General features: G+C 39.9%; 2 protein-coding genes, 1 non-coding gene and 1 pseudogene across 3 annotated transcripts; 2 read left to right on the top strand and 2 right to left on the bottom strand.

Annotated features, from left to right (window-relative positions):
- Positions 1 to 1,617: 1,617 nt before the first annotated feature.
- LOC129151581 (olfactory receptor 50-like) lies at positions 1,618 to 2,382 on the bottom strand. The gene has a single exon (XM_054726857.1). It carries the CDS (start codon positions 2,380 to 2,382, stop codon positions 1,618 to 1,620), a length of 765 nt encoding a protein of 254 aa, XP_054582832.1.
- An 8,763-nt stretch (positions 2,383 to 11,145) lies between these two features.
- On the top strand, positions 11,146 to 11,230 carry MIR9215A-2 (microRNA mir-9215a-2). Its single transcript, NR_130508.2, has one exon. It is a non-coding gene; the product is annotated as a microRNA mir-9215a-2 (primary transcript).
- A 2,234-nt stretch (positions 11,231 to 13,464) lies between these two features.
- Positions 13,465 to 15,038, top strand: LOC103304547 (S-adenosylmethionine decarboxylase proenzyme 1-like; annotated as a pseudogene).
- A 1,143-nt stretch (positions 15,039 to 16,181) lies between these two features.
- LOC103304549 (olfactory receptor 50-like) lies at positions 16,182 to 17,120 on the bottom strand. Its single transcript, XM_008161411.2, has one exon. It carries the CDS (start codon positions 17,118 to 17,120, stop codon positions 16,182 to 16,184), a length of 939 nt encoding a protein of 312 aa, XP_008159633.2.
- Between the last annotated feature and the right edge of the window lie 4,395 nt (positions 17,121 to 21,515).

Here is a 21,515-nt window from a genome sequence, read left to right on the forward strand (position 1 = left end):
TTCTTTTTGCTTTCCTGGTTGAGTGTTTTTTGCTTCTTTGTATTTCAAATCTTTGACTTGATTCTTGTATTCCTCTAGTCTGCTATTGGGTCTCTGTATAATAATTTTTATTTCAGTCAGTGTATGTTTAATTTCTAGTTGGTCCTTTTTCATATCCTTGAGGGTCTCGCTAAATTTATTGACCTTTTCTAGGAAATTCTTGAAAAACCTTATAACTGTGGTTTTGAACTCTATATCCAGTCGTTTGTTTTCCTCCATTTCTTTCGTTTGTGATCTGTTTCTTTGTCTCTGCATTTTCACTGCTTCCCTGAGTTGGTAGGGTGGCTTTGTGTGCTAGGTGTCCTATATGGCCCAATGGGTCGGCCTCCCCAGTTACCTGAGGTGTACACACTTGGTGCACCCCTTTGTGGTCTGTGTGTACAGCCTTGTTGTAGTTAAGTCTTGATTGTTTTTGGTGTCACTGGGAGGAATTGACCTCCAGGCCAATTGGCTGTGAGGACCTGCTGTGTCTATAATGGAAGAACTGCTATACTGGAGACACACTTATGGGGCAGGACTTGTTTCAGTGGGGCTTTGGTGCTCACTGAGTCTGCCTCTTGAGTGTGTCACTTATGGATGTGAGTAGTTGAAATCTGGTGTTTTCTCACACTGACCACTAGATACACTAGCTTCTGGATCTCCAATGGGGTGCAGGTCAGCTACTGTCTGAGGCCACCCAGCAGGAGCTACAGTGAGAACTACAGTTTTCTCTTCTTTGCTTGGAGTTTGGAGGTTTTAGAGCTCTCTGACCAGAGCTGCAGTTTGTTAGGTTAAGCTGAGATAGGGCAGGCCATTTATATGCTAAAGCCACTGCGTGGAAGTTGGGTGGGTTTGTAGATTGTGCGGGGCGGGGTCTCAGGGAGTCACTAGGCTAGGGCATGGCAAACAGCTATGGCTGCCAGTCAGCTGTCTCTGCATCTCTGCATTTCCAAGTCCCCATGTCTTGCGCCCCAGTGCAGTAAACAATGATTGCTGGGTGCACCTCTACAAGAAAATCACCCTCACTTTCCGACCTGAAGGCAGATAATACAGCTTCTCCCTGTAGGAGTTTGGGTCCCCAGCGTCTCCCCAGAAACTGGTGTTCAGAGTAATCGGGAGCTTGTCTCCCTCTGGGTTGAAAAAAGCAGCGCACCCAGTTGCCTGCCGCCAGCCCGATTTGTGCACCTCTGTACCTCAGCTTTTCAGCGCTTGTGCACGTTTCAATGTTCTTTTCTCTTTCCTTCTAGTTGTAGAACTTCCACTCAGCCAGCTTTCCCATGGTTCTGGGTGATAGACGTTTTGTCTTTTAGTTGTAGTTTTGAAATTGTTGCACGAGGCAGCAGTTTAGGTGTTTACCTATGCTGCCATCTTGGTTTCCACTGTGTTTAGTAATTTTTCAATGTTTACTGGAAATTTTGAAAGATTCATTTAGTATAAAGTATATTTTAGTTTTAAAGGTGCTGAGTTTTGTTCTGGTAGATAGTTAAATTACTGGCAGATCCTTTTTAATCTTTCAGATTTTGGAGAGGAAAGGATATTCATGTTGCATGTACAGGATGAGCAGATCTTATATCCAATGATTAGGGAGAACAGTGCTTATCATGGGGAACACATTCCTCTATTGAGTATATTTCCCAGAGCCCCTTTCATATCCCGATTCCTCAGACTGTAGATAAAAGGATTTAGCATGGGAGTGACCAGGGTGTACAGTACAGCCACAATGACATCCTTATTGGTAGAGTTGTTGGATGAAGGAAAAAAGTACAGCCCAATAATTGTTCCATAGTACAGAGACACCACAGAGAGGTGGGAGCCACATGTGGACAAGGCTTTGCAGATGCCCTTGGTGGAGGGGACTTTCAGGATGGTGGCCCCAATGCGGCCATAAGAAACCAGGATGCATATGAATGGCACAGTAATGACCACCACTCCCACGGTGAGGATAAGCAGCTCATTGACTGTGGTGTCTGAGCTGGACAGCTTCAGTAAGGTGGAGAGATCACAGAAGAAGTGCGAGAGAGTGTTGTCTCCACAGAAAGAAAGACGGGCCAGGAAGAGGGTGTGCAAAAGGGCACTAGCGCAGGATTGGACCCAAGACACAATTACTAGCAAAACACATAGGCTGTGACTCATGATGGTTGTATAGTGGAGGGGGTGACAAATGGCCACATACCTGTCATAGGCCATTGAGGTGAGAAGGAGACTATCAAGATCCCCCCAAAATAAGAAGAAGTACACCTGGGAAATGCATCCAGCATAGGAGATGGATTGATCCTGAGTATGCATATTCATGAGCATCTTTGGAGCTGTGACTGATGAAAAGGAGATGTCAGTGAAGGCCAAGTGGCTGAGGAAGAAGTACATGGGCGTGTGCAGGCGAGAGTCCAGCCTGATGAGCAGGATGATGAGCAGGTTGCCCAGCACCGTGGTCAGGTACATGCCCAGGAACAGGGCAAAGAACATGCCCTGCTGCCCTGGTCGGATGGGGAGCCCCAGGAGGAGGAACTCAGACACACTGCTCTGATTATTCCTCCTCATGATCTTCTGTTTTGTTGTAGATGAAAAAAGAGATGGAGATGTGAAAAAATGTGAAACCTTAATGACTACAAATAATAGAAACAAGACAATTAGTGAGTATATGAATTTTACTCACTGAATAACGGAATTTTACTCACTGAATAACTTTTAACTGAATAACTCATGCTTTTTGCCCAGTATTGGGCTAATGGTGGTCTGATATCAGGATAGTATATGTCCACCTAGAAACCGATGCAATATCTTCTTGAAAAACCATGAACCTTCGGAATGATGATCATGTCGGGTCAGGTTCAAATTTGAGAAGTCTAGGAATTCATGACAGAAATATGAGATTAGTAAATTAGGGGCAAGGCTAGGTCAGTAACCAGTTATTAGAAGCACTACTAGAGGCCCTCCAAGGAGCCTGTTGTTCTTTCTTAACCTTCCCATGACTCTCAGCCAAAGCATGTGTCTAATATATTTCTATATCCAGAAATATTTAATTAATAACATTGTTTCTATACCATGCTTTATTTTCATGGGTTGGATCAAGATAAGACAACTGAGAGGATTGCACAGGATCTTCCAGAAATCAGGATTTGGCAAGTTGGTGGAAACAATGCATGTAACTTAAAGACATTAAGAAGAATCTATGTCAATAATAATAAATCTAGAGAAATAGTTTATTACAAAGCTACCAGTCCTTCCTTTAAGAAAATTCCTGCCCACTCCTCAACATTTTTAGTCTAGCATTACTCTTTCTAAATGAATCGTCATGGAATGTGGAGAAAAAGTCTGTTCCTCTTTCAAATTCTCACAGTTCTTACTAGATCACTCTTATTCAAGTTCTCAGAACACCAGGAAATACTCCCCACCCTCAGTCATATCTGGATCTGAAAAAGAATAAACTGTATAAGTGTCCACCTTTTTTTACAGTTCCTAGCCTACGTTTTATGCTAGTGATTCATAACTGATACTTTTCTTGTAGATTCTAACACTTCTTATACTTTGCCAGTACTATCATTTCTCTCTCTTTTTTCAGGTCAATTATTTTAGACTTGCCCATGTGATCACTCACAAAATAATAGGGAAAGGAAATAGCATGATCTATCTATTAATAAATAGAATCCACATGTTATGTAAATATTTATTCAATCTAAAGATCCTTCTCTTTGAGCTCCGAGAATGTATCTCACTGGAGGACTCATCATTCTTCTTGGGGGTTAACTAAAGTTTACATTATCTACCAGTTCTTCCAATTTGACTGAAATTATCTCTAAAATACATTCTTTAGTCTATTACATTAAAAGTCTGTTAATTTAATATTATTACTTGAAATGAATTGCACATTCAGTTTTGCTAGTCATTCCCATGTTAATAGTAATCAGTTTACCTACCACAGTGAAAGAGCTAACTATCTGTCTGATATACATTTTGGTTGTTTCTAATATTCTTCTGTTTCTAACAATATTTCACTAATAACATTCTTCATATGCGATTTTCATATTAGTATATGTATTTGAAGGATAAAACTTAGAAATGGAATAGGAGGATGCACATTCACAATTTTGATAGATATTGTCCAATTGCAAGAGGCTAAGGTGGTGAGGAAACCTTATCTTATGTGTTCTTTAAGATGAGTCCTGAAAAATAACAGCATGTCATGTGAACATTATAAAAATGGTCATTCTAGTTAAGTGGAGAAGACAGGGCTATGGTGTTTGAGGAACAGAAAATTCAGAATATCACCACGGAAATGTTATGAGGTTGGAGATTTGATTGGGAACCAGATTATGTAAGGTCTTTTCTGCCATAATGGAAAGTTTGTATTCTATTCTCACAGCAACAGAAAACTCATGAAAATGTTTAAGGAAAGGAATGAATGCAGACATTTAAATAGTAGGCTGGCTCCTGGGCAGAGAACAGATTATAGCAAGGCAAAAGTGTTAGCAGAAATATTAGGATGACATAGCAGTAGTTCAGGTACAAAAGTGATACCTGCTTATACCTGGATTATGGCAGAAGCTGAAGATCATTACAGAATTGGGATAAAATTGGAGGAAAAACCAGTAAGACTTAATGGGAGATGAATAATAAGCAAGAGGAAGTATGTTTTTTCTATTCCATGAAAAATTAGATGGAGGATCAATTTGAGATAAAAAAATAATCTACATGGAGCTCTCTGTTATCCTTTGGTGTGAGGTGCTGCAGGGACAGGCTAGAGATCAGTAACTTACATTGGACACACACAAACACACAAACACATGCAATCACACCACTGAATAGTGAATTCCACTCCTGCTCTGATACTGCCTTTTAGGTAATGAGCACTTACACCTTCAGCTGCAGCATGGGAAGTTCCACTTTTTCTCGAAGACATATAATACAGTGAAGCAGGTGGAGCCTCTCAGGTTTCAAAGTACATCACAGCAGGGAGAAGAATTCTTGGTTAAAACCCAAATAAGTAAGATATGCAGACACACACTTATTTAACACTCTGAGCAATGGGTGTGGGTTCTAACTTAATAGATTAAGGAGAAAACCCAGGGGGTGGTGAGTAGCCAACTGTACACCGCCCGCCTCCAAATTAGAGACAAACTGGAATAATTGCTTTTTTGCCTTTGCCAGGGGAAAACTGTTTGTTGATAGCAGGCACTTGGAGAGTTCATCCTTGGAGGAATAATGATAATAACCACAAAGCAGCTACTGGGACAGGGTGATTCCAAAAGGTTTTTGTCTTCTCAGTTGACATTAGGGAAAATGCAATTCCGAGTTCATAACAAACCGAACTGGAAGTTGAGTGTGTTAGTGAATCTCTCTTGTTTCTGAACCCAGTGCTATTTCAAGAATACCAGAAACACGCTAATACTTTCACTCTCTGAACAAAAGATTGAGGGGCATTATATCCCACCATCACAATGGGACCCTGGGGAATGGGCCACAGTTTCTATAAATCCTGGTCTCCTGCATTCATATATAAATATCATATAAACACACACAGAGAAAGGGAGACAGAAACAGAGAGAGATGTGTACACATAAAAATGAAACTAGAAATTTAGTGAAATCATAAGCATAAAAATCAGGCTATTCATTTCCTTTTAAGAGAAGACAGGCAGGATTTGAAGGAGCTCATGGGTAGATTCAAATGATTCTTTAAAAAATATTTATTAATGGAAGTATAACATGCATACAGAAAAATTAGCATGCATTAAGTGCTGTTTCATGAATTCCAAAGAAATACGTTCCTGAAATTAGCAGCCAAATAGAGAAATAATCCTTCATCATGCCTCTCCCAGTAATTTCCTCTAGAGGTAAATCTTCTTATATTTATCACCACATATTACTCTTGTGTTGTGGTTTTTTTTTTAACTCATAAAGGTGAAAGAAAATTAAATAGCCTACATTCTTCTTATATTTTTATTATAATATATACTTTACATGCTCAGATATTACTGAACTAGTCAATCCATTTGAACAAATACATATGAATATACAAAGCATTGACCTTACTCCACAGAGTTTCTTTGAGCCCCTTCCCATTGACATCCTCTAGGAGCCACCACTAATCAATCTATCTCTTTTTTATTTATTTATTTTATTTTATTTTTTAAAATTTCTTTATTGATTAAGGTATTACATATGTGTCCTCATCCCTCCATTAACCCCCCCCCCACTCATGTCCTCAGCCCCCTGGTGTTCATGTCCATTGGTTAGGCTTATATTTATGCATACAAGTCCTTTAGTTGATCTCCTTTCGCCCACCCTCCCCTAGCTTCCCTCTGAGGTCTGGCAGTCTGATAGATGCTTCTCTGCCTCTGGATCTGTCCCTGTTCGTCAGTTTATGTTGTTCATTATATTCCACAAATGAGTGAGATCATGTGGTATTTATCTTTCTCTGACTGGCTTATTTCACTTAGCAAAATGCTCTCCAGTTCCATCCATGCTGTTGCAAATGGTAAGAACGCCTTCTTTTTTACTGCAGCGTAGGATTCCATTGTGTAGATGTACACAGTTTTTTAATCCACTCATCTGCTGATGGGCACTTAGGCTGTTTCCAAATCTTAGCTATGGTGAATTGTGCTGCTATGAACATAGGGGTGCATATATCCTTTCTGATTCGTGTTTCTAGTTTCTTGGGATATATTCCTAGAAGTGGGATCACTGGGTCAAATGGGAGTTCCATTTTTAGTTTTTTAAGGAAACCCCATACTGAATACAGTGGCTGCACCAGTCTACATTCCCACCAGCAGTGTAAAAGAGTTCCTTTTTCTCCGCATCCTCGCCAACATTTGTCGTTTGTTGATAGCCATTCTCACGGGTGTGAGATGATACCGCATTGTTGTTTTGATTTGCATCTCTCAGATAATTAGTGACTTTGAGCATGTCTCTTAGCCTTCCTTCTGTCCTCCTTCGAAAAGTGTCTATTTAGATCCATTGCCCATTTCTTGATTGGATTGCTTATCTTCCTTTTGTTAAGTTGTATGAGTTCCCTGTAAATGTTGGAGATTAAACCCTTATCGGTGATGTCATTGGCAAATATGTTCTCCCATGTAGTGGGCTTTCTTGTTGTTTTGTTGATGGTTTCTTTTGCTGTGCAAAAGCTTTTTATTTTGATGTAGTCCCATTTGTTTATTTTCTCTTTAGTTTCCATTGCCCTAGGAGCAATATCAGTGAAGAAGTTCCTTTGGCATATGTCTGAGATTTTTCTTCCTGTTGGATTCCTCTAGTATTTTTATGGTTTCCCATCTTATGTTTAAGTCCTTTATCCATTTTGAGTTTATTTTTGTGTATGGTGTAAGTTGGTGGTCCAGTTTCATTTTTTTGCATGTATCTGTCCAATTTTCCCAACACCATTTGTTGAAAAGACTATCTGACTCCATTTTATGTTCATGCCTCCTTTGTCAAATATTAATTGGGCATAGTGCTTTGGGTCGATTTCTGGGTTCTCTATTTTATTCCATTGGTCTATATGTCTGTTCTTGTGCCAGTACCAGGCTGTTTTAAGAACAGTGGCTTTGTAATACAGCTTGATGTCTGGTATTGAGATCCCACCTACTTTGTTCTTCTTTCTCAGGATTGCTGCAGCTATTTGGGGTCTTTTTTTATTCCAGATGAACTTTTGGAAAGTTCTTTCTAGGTCTGTGAAATATGCCATTGGTATTTTAATGGGAATTGCATTGAATCTGTAGATTACCCTGGGTAGTATGGACATTTTCATGATGTTGATTCTGCCAACCCATTAACACGGTATGTTCTTCCATCTGTTTATGTCTTCCTTTATCTCTTTTTTCAGTGTCCTGTAGTTTTTCGCATATAGGTCTTTTACCTCCTTAGTTAAGTTTATTTCCAGGTATCTTAATTTTTTTGGTGCGATGATAAATGGGATTGCTGTTTTAGTCTCTCTTTCTATAAGTTCACTATTGGTTTAAAGAAATGCCATAGATTTATTGGCATTAATTTTGTATCCTGCTACATTGCTGAATTCATTTATTAAGTCTAATAATTTTTTGATGGAGTCTTTAGGGTTTTCTATGTATAATATCATGTCATCTGCAAATAAGGACAGTTTTACTTATTCTTTTCCAATTTGGATGCCTTTTATTTCTTCTTCTTGTCTGACCACAATGGCTAGTACTTCCAGTACTATGTTGAACAGGAGTGGTGAGAGTGGGCATCCATATCTTGTTCCTGTTCTTAGGGGAAATGTTTTTAGTTTTTGTCTACTGTGTATGATGTTTGCTGTGGATTTTTCATATATGGCTTTTATTATGTTGAGGTACGATCCTTCTATTCCCACCTTGCTGAGTGTTTTGATCAAGAAGGGGTGTTGGATTTTGTCAAATGCTTTTTTCTGCATCAATTGATATGATTATGTGATTTTTATCTTTCAATTTGTTGATGTGATATATCACATTTATTGATTTGCGGATATTGTACCATCCTTGCATTCCTGGGATAAATCCTACTTGGTCATGGTGTATGATCTTTCTGATGTATTGCTGGATCCGATTTGCTAGAATTTTGTTGAGGATTTTGGCATCTATGTTCATGAGGGATATTGGTCTATAATTCTCTTTCATTGTGTTGTCTTTATCTGGTTTTGGTATTAGGGTGATGCCTGCTTCATAGAATGAGCCTGGAAGTGTTCCTTCCTCTTGGATTTTTTGGAATAGTCTGAGGAGGATAGGTTTTAGTTCTTCCTTGAATATTTATTATAACTCTCCTGTGAAGCCGTCTGGCCCTGGGCTTTTGTTTGCTGGGAGCTTTTTGATGACTGCTTCAATTTCTTCCATAGTTATCGGCCTATTGAGATTTTTAGAATCTTCCCGATTGAGTTTTGGAAGGTCGTATTTTTCTAGGAATATGTCCATTTCCTCTAGGTTGTCTAGTTATTTGGAGTAGAGTTGCTCATAGTATTTTTTAACAATCCTTTGTATTTCTGTGGGGTCTGTTGTTATTTCGCCTCTTTCATTTCTCATTTTGTTTATTTGGGTCCTCTTTCTTTGCTTTTTGGTGAGCTTGGCTAGAAGTTCATCAATCTTGTTTATCCTTTCAAAGAACCAGCTCTTGATTTCATTGATCTTTTGTATTTGTTTTTTGGTCTCTATGTTATTTACTTAAGCTCTGATCTTTATTATCTCCTTCCTTCTGCTTACTCTGGGCTTTTCTTGTTGCTGTCTAATTCTTTGAGTTGTAGAGTTAGATGATTTACTACCATTTTTTTTTTTGAGGTAGCCTTGTAGAGCTATAAACTTCCCTCTCAGGACTGCTTTCATTGTGTCCCATAGATTTTGGATTGTTGTCTTTTTGTTGTCATTAGTTTCCAGGATGTTTTTAATTTCTTCTTTGATCTCTATGGTAACCCAGTCATTATTTAATAGCATGCTATTCAGCTTCCAAGTGTTTGAGATTTTTGGATTGTTTTTATTGTAGTTTATTTCTAATTTTATGCCATTGTGGTCTGAGAAGATGCTTGGTATGATTTCAACCTTCTTGAATTTGGGGAGACTTTGCTTGTGACCCAATATGTGGTCTATTTTTGAAAATGTCCCATGTGCACTTGAGAAGAACGTATATTCTGTGGCTTTGGGGTGAAATGTTCTGAAGATGTCAGGTAAGTCCATCTGATCTATTGAGTCATTTAGGATTGCTGTGTCTTTGCTGATTTTTTGTCTAGAGGATTTATTCAGTGATGTCAGTGGTGTATTAAAGTCCCCTACTATGATTGTTTTGTTGGTGATCTCTCCCTTGGTATCTTCCAGTAGTTTTGTTATGTATTTGGGTGCTCCTGTGTTGGGTGCATATATGTTTATCAGGGTTATATCCTCTTGTTGTATCAATCCCTTTAGTATTATGAAGTGGCCTTCATTATCTCTTGTTATGGCATTTACTTTGAGGTCTATTTTGTCAGATATAAGTATTGCTACCCCAGTTTTTTTTTCATTTCAATTTGCCTGAAAGATATTTTTCCATCCCTTCACTTTCAATCTGTGTGAGTCTCTTGTTCTGAGGTGGGTCTCTTGTAGACAGCATATATATGGGTCATGTTTTTTTATCCATTCAGCCACTCGATGTCTTTTGATTGGAGTATTTAGTCCGTTTACATTTAAAGTTATTACTGAAAGGTATTTGTTTTTAGTCATATCTATTTTTGTGTCTGTGTTCCTTCTTACCTGTTTATTTCTTCTTTTTACAGTGTTTCCTTTAGCAATTCTTGCATTGCTGGTTTGGTGTTGATACACTCCCTTAGCCTTTTTTTTTGTCTGTGAAGCTCCTGATTTCCCCTTCAATTTTTATTGATAGTCTTGCTGGATAGAGTATTCTTGGATTCAGTCCTTTGCTTTGCAACACTTTGTATACCTCCTTCCGTTCCCTTCTAGCTTGATGTGTTTCTGTTGAGTAATCATTTGATAATCTGATGGGTGTTCCTTTGTAGGTAACTCTGTCTCTCTCTTGCCACCTTTAAGATTCTCTCTTTGTCGTTTATATTTGCCATTGAAATTATGACGTGTCTTGGTGTGGGTCTTTTGGAGTTGATCCTGCTTGGGACTCTCTGTACTTGTGTAACTTTTTTCTTCCCCATATCCGGGAAGTTTTCTGTCATTATTTCTTCAAATAGATTTTCTAATCCTTGCTGCTCTTCTTATCCTTCTGGCAGCCCTATTTTATGTATGTTACTTTGTTTCATGTTGTCCCAAAGCTCCCTTAGGCTTTCCTCCTGCTTTTTAATTTTTTTTTCCTCCAATTGCTGTTCAGATTGAGCTTGTTTCTGTATCTGATCTTCTAACTCACTAATTCGGTCCTCTGCTTCTTCTAGTCTACTGTTGAAACTTTCCATGGTGTTTTTGATTGTAGCTATATCACTTTTCATTTCTTCCTGGTTCTTGCATAAGTTGTTGATTTTCTTATCCATCCGATGTATAAATTCTACGACCATTACTCTGAACTCTTTTTCGGTCATGTTGCATGCTTCAATTTCACTAATTTCCTTTCTTGGTGACTCCTCATTTTTCCCCCTCTGTGGATTGTGTCGTCTCCCCATTCTGACTATCACCAGAAGGTTCAACCTTCAATTTGCTGTGGGAACTTCTCACCACCCAAGTTTCACTGAAGTGCTCTGACACTAGGACGTGTGGCTGCCATGTGTTGGTGAGAACCAGGCTTGCCCAGGGTCAGTGTCCCCAGTGTTCAGTGTGTCTTGTGTGCACACTTAGAATCAGGGACCCTGCCTGCACCATACTGTTGGTATGTGCTGAAAATGAGTCCCTTAGCGCATACCAGGAGTCAGAGTTTCCCTTGTCTGCACCAAGAATCGAGTGTCAGAGTCTCCGTTGCCTGGTGCAGCTTCTTGCTGAGAATCAGGGTCCCTGTGTGTGCATGCACCAAGAATTGGAGTCACTGGCTCTTAGTGTGAATGCACTGTGAGTCAGGGATCCCAGGCGCACATGGTAAGAAACAGAGTCAAGTTGGTGGTGCTCATTGGGTTGCACAATAGCTCTGTGGTGTGCCTGCGCTGTGGAAATCTGACTTCTGTGTGCGCTTGTCCAAAGTCAAAGTCAGGTGGCACTTCTGCCCTGCTTGGGCTTCGGGTTCAGTCTCTCAAATTCCAGTAGCAGTGCTGGGGTCCGTGTACGCTCTCTCTACTGAGCCAAACCGGCTAGGGCTTCGTGCACTCTCAAATTCCCCGAAGGGGAGCTGAGTCCCGTGTGCTAAATTCCCTGAAAGGGAGCTGAGTCCCGTGCTCGCACTCAAATTCCCTGAAGGGAAGCTGCTTCAAGGGTGCCAAATTCCCGAAGGGAAGCTGCTTCCCCTTCTGCGTGCTCTCAAGTTCCCAGTAGGGGCATTGCAGCTTGGGCGAGGGGCGGGTCTATCAGTTACTATGGCGCTATCCAGGAGCCTGCACGGAGGGGATAGGCTCTTTGACTCAATCTGCTGCCGAGAAGTCTGGATTCTTGTTGTCTATTGGTCTGAAGCTGTGGTTGCAGTTCTCTGTCCCCAGTGGCTGCAGGGTCCTGGTTTGTGTCTGAGGCCAGGATCCTAGTCTCAGGCAGCTCTGTTTCTCAAGATGGCGTGGTCTCCGTGCCCGCACTGGCTGCCCAGAAGTGTCCGTTTTGTGCGCGGGGCTCTGCCGTCTAAGACTGCCCGATTTGCAGCCCCTTGGAGGACCTGCAGAATCTAACTGTCCCTAGCTCATACACACACACACCACACACATCTACACTCTCCTCTATGGGTTCCTCACTCTCTCACACTCTTTCCCTCCCTACCTTCCTGCTGGTCACCATCTTGATCTCCCCTATCTTTCTCCTTTAAAAAAAATTCTTTATTGTTTAAAGTATTCCATATGAATCCTTTCCCCCCTATTGACCTCTCCCCACTCATTCCCACCCCCCAGCATATGCCCTCACCCCCCCTACTGACTGTGCCCATGGGTTATGCTTATATGCATGCATAAAAGTCCTTTGGTTGAACTCTCTCTCCTCTTCCCCGCACCCTATAACAATAAGTGAAAACAGTTCTGGAGGTGGCTCCAGCTCTGGCACTGGCGCTGCTCTAGCTCTATAGCTGGTGCTAGAGAGGGCGATGGAGCTAACTCTAGCTCTGAGACTGGCTCTAACTTTAAACTGGTGCTAGTTCCAACTTGAATGGGTGGCAGAGCTGGTGGTACTGGATCTGACTCTTACGTCTGGAGCTGGCTCTAGCAGTGGACTGACTCTAGATTTGCTGCTGCTGCTGCTGCTGAAACTGGCATAGTAGCTGGCTCTAGCTGTGGGACTGGTGATAGACAATGTTCTAAACCTGGCACTGAAAATGGAGGAGGAGAAAGATTAACCAAGACAAATGGCTTTCCATTTGCCTTTTTACAGAAAAACATTATACTGCCTTTAAGAGAACTCTCAGCCCAGTCTCCACCCCAGGAAGCATTCTCAGACTGCTATCTGCTGTCTGAGGGTGTTCCTGGCCCAGCTCCAGACTCTGGAGGCTTTTCCTAGTGAGGCATAACCCCCTCCCTAATCCCCCTCAAATGTACACATTTACAAATCCCTCACTCTTCCTGTCCCTCAGGCTTTGCCTCAGTAGATTCTGGATACTCCAGCTGGGCCAGGAGATGATAGGTGTGGTGCTCCAGGTCCAATCTGGGCAGGCTGAGCTGCACAGAAATCACCAGCCGACTCTGAGAGACTGAAGTGTATCTGCTTCTTTTTCCAACAGACTCACATTCACCTTTTCACACACACACACACACACACACACACACACACACACACACAAATTTGGGAAAATTTTATTATTTTTTTAAAAAGTTAACATAAAACTGTAGTAAAAAATAAAAAAGGAAGCTGGAACAATCCGCAGCGGCGGGAGAAGAGATTTAATTTAGTGATTTTCTGTGGTGGTTAGTTAGTTGTTCGCTAGTCTCATGGTGATGGAAGCTGCACATTTTTTTCAAAGGGACTGAGAAGCTATTGGACGTTTGGTTCTCCAAGCAGCAACTCATTGCAAGTCAAGAATCTGGGGATATTCGCATCATCCCAAGATCCGAGTGGGACATACTTTTGAAGGGTGTGCAATGTTCAAGCCTAAGTGTGACAAAAACAAGCAGGAAGCTTGTGGACTCAGTGAGAGTAACATGTTTGTCTCCAAGAGATGTTTCATTTTGAAGACATGGGATACCACCCTCTTGCTGAAAGCACTGGTTCCCCTGTTGAAACTTGCTAGAGATTACAGTGGGTTTGACTCAACTCAAAGCTTCTTTTATTCTCGTAAGAATTTCAAAGCTTCTCACCAAGGGTGCCCACACCAGAATTTCAAGGAAGAAATAGAGTTTCTTAATGCAGTTTTCCCAAATGGAGCAGCATATTGCATGGGACGTATGAATTCTGACTGTTGGTACTTTAGACTTCCCAGAGAGTAGGGTAATCAGTCAGCCAGATCAAACCCTGGAAATTCTGATGAGTGAGCTTGACCCAGCAGTTATGGACCAGTTCTACATGAAAGATGGTGTTACTGCAAAGGATGTCACTCATGAGAGTGGAATTTGTGAACTGATACCAGGTTCTGTCATTGATGCCACAATGTTCAATCTTTGTGGGTATTCGATGAATGGCATGAAATTGAATGGAATGTATTGGGCCATTCACATCACTCCAGAACCAAAATTTTCTTATGTTAGCTTTGAAACAAACTTAAGTCAGACCTCCTATGAAGACTTAATCAGGAAAGTTTGGACGTCTTCAAGCCAGAAAAATTTGTGACCACCTTGTTTGTAAACCAGAGTTTTAAATGTCGCACAGTGCTTTCTTTGCCCTAGAACTGTGGTTGGCAAACTGCGGCTCGCGAGCCACATGCAGCTCTTTGGCCCCTTGAGTGTGGCTCTTCTACAAAATACCATGGCCTGGGCGAGTCTATTTTGAAGAAGTGGCGTTAGAAGAAGTTTAAGTTTAAAAATTTTGCCTCTCAAAAGAAATTTCAATCGTTGTACTGTTGATATTTGGCTCTGTTGACTAATGAGTTTGCCGACCATTGCCCTAGAAGATTGAAGGTTTTAAATATCTTGATTGCCAGAGTGCTGTGCTCTATGATTACAACTTTGTTTTTACCAGTTTTGCTAAGAAGCAACAGCAGCAGAGTTGCTTAAGAAAAAACGAAGAAAAAAACACAAAAAGGAAACACACATAAAATAAGATGGTTGCTGCTTTTTAGATGTTGATACCGGGGGCCATGCTTTCCATATCCACCCCATTGTAGTCACAGAAAGCCCTAGATATAATGATAGTGTAATCATTTTGAACTGTATGCATTATTATATCAAGGAGTTAGGTATCTTGCATGAATGCTTTCTTCTGTGTTTAGGCATCCTATGCCACTCTTACTGTGAAACTGAAGTGCATGTTGAAAAAAACTTTTACTGTATGAAACTTTACAACACTTGGGACAACTCTTCAATTTGTTTATGTACAGTGTAATATTTCTCCAGGTTTCATCCAAAATTCCCCATAGACAAGGCTTTTGTCCTCATTAGGTGTTGGCCTCAGCCTAACCATCTGGGACTGTTCTATTAAATTGCTGCCAGCATGTTACATCCAGTTACCTTCAATTTCTAGAACATATTCTCTACCAGTGTTATTGAAAACAATTTCTACTTCATCCAGATGTTTTTTGCAATGGCAATTAAAGTTTTTCTTGCACGAATCATGTCCTTTTAAGAAAGTGATTGCAGTTAACCATTTTGTGTACTACTATTTTAACATTAATGCTTCCTGAGTTAGTATTCCTTTAATTGATTTCGTTCCTCACCATGGTGTCTCCCCTCTCAACCCCATCCCAATAAAGCAATACACTGTTAAAAAGAAAAGGAAAGTGATCATAAGAAAATGGGGAAATATTTGCATGTTTGGCTATCAGTGTTTTCCCATGGGTTACTCTTAACACTTTGAATAGGGCAGTTCTTTGTTGGGCAAGATTTCTTGTGCATTTCAAACCATTCATCATTCCTGGCCACTGACCACTAAATGCTGGTAGTAGATTCAATCATTGGACTAACCACAAATGTTCCCACAACTTCCTGAACTCCATTGGAAATTTAAAAAACCTAGAGAAGTTCACTGACACTGTTTTAAGTTATTTTGTTAGCTTAAAATGTCAATCTAAAAACATAACTGAAAACCCAAATTTGGACAAGTGATAAGAAACTAGAAACAAAAATTAAACTCAATTTCTAAGTAATATCATTTGTAAAAAATAAATTCCAAATGTATTAAAAATTAAACATTCAAATAAAGTCATGAAACTGCCAGAATAAATATTTGTGTTGTCTATATAAAGTTTGGAGAATATAAAAAATAAAGCTGTGACTATATACACTATTTGTAGGACAAGGGATATCATATGAAAACTTAAAAAAGACATTTAGGAAAGGATAGCTGTGCAGGTATGTTTTTAATATACCTTTTGCATGATTCCAAAATGAACAAGAAAACTAAACAGAGAAGAAAACTAAGTCCAAGCTGAAACAGAGACAGAAGATGGGTTGCCACTTCGAGATTCACTACGAAGCAGCTATTTGGAGAGGAAAGGATGCTCACGTTGCATGTGCAGGATGAGCAGATCATATAACCAATCAATAGGGAGAAACAGTGCAGATCATGAGGAACATGTTCCTCTACTGAGTATATTTCCTAGAGCCCCTTTCATATCCCGATTCCTCAGACTATAGATAAAGGGATTTAGCATGGGAGTGACCAGGGTGTACAATACAGCCACAATGACATCCTTGTTGTTGGAGTTGTTGGATGAAGGAAAAAAGTATAGCCCAATGATTGCTCCATAGTACAGAGACACCACAGAGAGATGTGAGCCACATGTGGACAAGGCTTTGCAGATGCCCTCGGTGGAGGGGACTTTCAAGATGGTGGCCCCAATGCGGACATAAGAAACCAGGATACATATGAATGGCACAGTAATGATCACCACTCCCACGGTGAGGATAAGCAGCTCATTGACTGTGGTGTCTGAGCTGGACAGCTTCAGTAAGGTGGAGAGATCACAGAAGAAGTGCGAGAGAGTGTTGTCTCCACAGAAAGAAAGACGGGCCAGGAAGAGGGTGTGCAAAAGGGCACTAGCACAAGATAGGGCCCAGGACACAATTACTAGCAAAACACATAGGCTGTGACTCATGATGGTTGTATAGTGGAGGGGATGACAGATGGCCACATACCTGTCATAGGCCATTGAGGTGAGAAGGAAGCTATCAAGATCCCCCCAAAATATGAAGAAATACACCTGGGAAATGCATCCAGCATAGGAGATGGATTGATCCTGAGTATGCATATTCATGAGCATCTTTGGAGCTGTGACTGATGAAAAGGAGATGTCAGTGAAGGCCAGGTGGCTGAGGAAGAAGTACATGGGCGTGTGCAGGCGAGAGTCCAGCCTGATGAGCAGGATGATGAGCAGGTTGCCCAGCACCGTGGTCAGGTACATGCCCAGGAACAGGGCAAAGAACATGCCCTGCTGCCCTGGCGGGATGGGGAGCCCCAGGAGGAGGAACTCAGACACACTGCTCTGATTATTCCTCCTCATGATCTTCTGTTTTGTTGTAGATGAAAAAAGAGATGGAGATGTTAAAGAATGTGAAATCATTATGACTACAACATAATAGGAATATAACAATTAGTCAGTAAATGAATTTTAACCCAAACAACTCATACTTTTTGCCCACTAATGGGATAATGGTATTCTGATATTAGGATAGTATATGTCCACCTAGAAACCAATGCAATCTTTTCTGGAAAAACCACGAACCATCAGAATGATGATTATGTCAGGTCAGGTTCAAATTTGAGAAGTCTAGGAATTCATGACAGAAATCTGAGATTAGTAAATTAGGGACAAGGCTAGGTCAGTAACCAGTTATTAGAAACACTAATAGAGGCCATGCCAGAGGCTCGTTTCCTTTTTTAACCTTCTTATGCTTCTCACACATGCTTTGGATTTTTATTATATTTTTCTATCTCCAGAAATTATTTCATTAGTTCTTCTTATACCATGCTTTATTTCCTTGGATTGGGTTAAGATTAGACAACCCTGGATCTCCCAGAAATCAGAATTTGAGGGCTTGGTGGAAACATCACATATAACACAAAGGTATTAAGGAGAAGAATCTATGTCAATAACATAATAAATCTAGAGAAAAAGTTTATTACATAGCCATCGGTCCTTCCTTTAAGATAATTCCTTTCCACTTCTCAACATTTTCAGTCTAGCATCACTCTTTCTAAATGAATCGTCATGGAATGTGGAGAAAAATGTCTGTTCTTCTTCCAAATTCCCACCTTATTCCCATAGTTCTTACCAGATCACTCTTATTTAAGTTCTCACAACACCAGGAATTTCCCCAGTCATATCTTGGATCTGCCAAAGAATAAAGTTTGTAAGTGCCCACCTTTATTTCGGGTTCCTACCCTAGGTTTTATGCCAGTGATTCATAACTGATATTTTTCTTGTCAGATTCTAACACTTCTTATACTTTGCCAATACTATCATTTTCTCTCTTTTTTTAAGGTCAATTAGTCTTAGACTTGCCCATGTGAACACTCACAAAATAATAGGGAAAGAAAACAGCATGATCTATCTATTAAAAAATAGAATCCACATATTATATAAATATTCAATCTAAAGATCCTTCTCTTTGAGAGCAGAGAAAGTGTCTCACTGTAGGACTCATGATTCATCTTGTGGGTTAACTAAAGTTTACATTATCTACCAATTCTCCCAATTTGACTGAAATTATATCTAAAATTCATACATTTTTTAGTCTATTACATTAAAAGTCCTGTTAATTTAATGTTTTTACCTGAGATGAATTGCACATTCAGTTTTGCTAGTCATTCCCATGTTAATAGTAATCAGTTTACCTACCACAATGAAAGAACTAGCTATCTGTCTGATGGAAATTTTGGTTGTTTCTAATATTCTTCTGTTTCTAACAATATTTCACCAATAACGTTCTTCATATGCCATTTTCACATTAGTATATACACTGAGTGGCCAGATTATTACGATCTCTGAATGCTTTTAAGTTAGAGCCACTCAGTATATTTATATATAAGGGAAAGCTTGCAAATCTTGATATATTAAGGAACCAGGAGATAGTGGCCCCAAGCCTCTGGCTAGTAAGTCCTCTGCTTATTTCTACCTACCCACAATGCAATTCTTATACACGGAAAACCTTATTTTAAAATCCCAACTCTGTGGTCAGTCTACACTGAGTGGCCAGATTATTATGCATTCAGAGATCATAATAATCTGGCCACTCAGTGTATATCTGAAGGATAAAACTTAGAAATGGAATAGGAGGATGCACATTCACAATATTGATAGATATTGTCCAATTACAAGAGGCTAAGGTGGTGAGGAAACCTTGTCTTATGTGTTTTTTAAGATGAGTCCTGAAAAATAACACATGTCATGTGGAGATTATAAAAATGGTCATTCTAGTTAAGTGGAGAAGACAGGGCTATGGTGTTTGAGGAACAGAGAAAATTCAGGAGCATATCACCATGGGAACGTTATGCGGTTGGAGATTCATCTGGGAACCAGATTATGTAAGGTCTTTTCTGCCATAATGGAAAGTTTGTATTCTATTCTCACAGCAACAGAACACTCATGAAAATGTTTAAGGAAAGGAATGAATGAAGACATTTAAATAGTAGGCTGGCTCCTGGGCAGAGAACAGATTATAGCAAGACAAGAGTGTTAGCAGAAATATTAGGATGACATAGCAGTAGTTCAGGTACAAAAGTGATACCTGCTTATACCTGGATTATGGCAGAAGCTGAAGATCATTACAGAATTGGGATAAAATTGGAGGAAAAACCAGTAAGACTTAATGGGGGATGAATAATAAGCAAGAGGAAGTATGTTTTTTCTATTTCATGAAAAATTAGACAGAGGATCAGTTTGAGATAAATTAAACTACATGGAGCTCTCTGTTATCCTTTGGTGTGAGGTGCTGCAGGGACAGGCTAGAGATCAGTAACTTACATTGGACACACACAAACACACAAACACATGCAATCACACCACTGAATAGTGAATTCCACTCCTGCTCTGATACTGCCTTTTAGGTGATGAGCACTTACACCTTCAGCTGCAGCATGGGAAGGTTCCACTTTTTCTCTCTAGAAGACATATAATACAGTGAAGCAGGTGGAGCCTCTCAGGTTTCAAAGTACATCACAGCAGGGAGAAGAATTCTTGGTTCAAACCCAAATAGGAAAGATATGCAGACACACACTTATTTAACACTCTGAGCAATGGGTGTGGGTTCTAACTTAATAGATTATGGAGAAAACCCAGGGGGTGGTGAGTGGCCAACTGTACACCGCCCGCCTCCAAATTAGAGACAAACTGGAATAATTGCTTTTTTGCCTTTGGTTCCCTTGAGGGGAAAACTGTTTGTTGATAGCAGGCACTTGGAGAGTTCATCCTTGGAGGAACAATGATATTAACCACAAAGCAGCTACTGGGACAGGGTGATTCCAAAAGGTTTTTGTCTTCTCAGTTGACATTAGGGAAAATGCAATTCCGAGTTCATAACAAACTGAACTGGAAGTTGAGTGTGTTAGTGAATCTCTCTTGTTTCTGAACCCAGTGCTGTTTCAAGAATACCAGAAACACGCTAATACTTTCACTCTCTGAACAAAAGATTGAGGGGCATTATATCCCACCATCACAATGGGAACCTGGGGAATGGGCCATGGGTTCTATAAATCCTGGTCTCCTGCATACATATGTAAATATGCATATTTACAAGCAATGAAAGAGAGACAGAAACAGAGAGAGAGATGTGTACACATAAAAATGAAACTGTAGAAATCTAGTGAAATCATAAGCATAAAAATCAGGCAATTCATTTCCTTTTAAGAGAAGACAGAGAGGCAGGATTTGAAGGAGCTCATGGGTAAATTCAAATGATGTTTAGCTCCGTTCTGAACTTTATTATTTTCTTCCTTCTGCTTACACTGGCCTTTTCTTGTTGTTCTTTTTCTAACTCTTTGAGTTGTAGGGTTAGGTAATTTATTACCATTGTTTCTTGTTTTTTTTTTTTTGCAGTAGGCTTGTAGAGCTATGAAATTCCCTCTCAAGACTGCTTTCGCTGTGTCCCATAGATTTTGGATTGTTGTGTTTTCATTGTCATTTGTTGCCGTGATGTTTTTTATTTCTTCCTTGTTCTCTCTGGTAACCCTGTCATTGTTTAATAGCATGCTGTTTAGTCTCCATGTGTTTGATATTTTTTGAATGTTTTTATTGTAGTTGATTTCCAGTTTTATGCCACTGTGATCTGAGAAGATGCTTGATATGATTTCTATCTTCTTGGATTTGAAGAGACTTCGCCTGTGACCCAATATATGGTCTATCTTTGAAAATGACCAATGTGCACTTGAGAAGAATGTATATTCTGTGGCTTTGGGGTGAAATGTTCTGAAGATGTCAATTAATTCCATCTGGTCTAGTGAGTCATTTAGCATTGATGTTTCTTTGCTGATTTTTTATTTAGAGGATTTGTCCAATAGTGATAGTGGGGTATTAAAGTCTCCTACTATGATTGTATTGCTGTCAATCTCTCCTTTGATATCCTCCTGGAGTTTTTTATTTATTTATGTATTTGGGTGCTCCTGTATTGGGTGCGTATATGTTTACCAGAGTTATTTCTTCTTGTTGGATTGCTCCCTTTAGTATTATGAAATGGCCTTCCTTGTCTCTTGTTATGTCCTTCACTTTGAGATCTAATTTGTCAGATATAAGTATTGCTACCCCAGCTTTTTTTTCACTTCAATTCGCCTGGAAAACCTTTTTCCATCCCTTCACCCTCAGTCTGTGTGCGTCTTTTTTTCTGAGGTGGGTTTCTTGTAGACAGCAGATATATGGGTCATGTTTTCTTATCCAATCTCTTACCCTATGTCTTTTGATTGG

This window comes from Eptesicus fuscus, chromosome 15 (assembly GCF_027574615.1).
Source record: "Eptesicus fuscus isolate TK198812 chromosome 15, DD_ASM_mEF_20220401, whole genome shotgun sequence".
In the NCBI taxonomy this organism is placed as follows: Eukaryota; Metazoa; Chordata; class Mammalia; order Chiroptera; family Vespertilionidae; genus Eptesicus; species Eptesicus fuscus.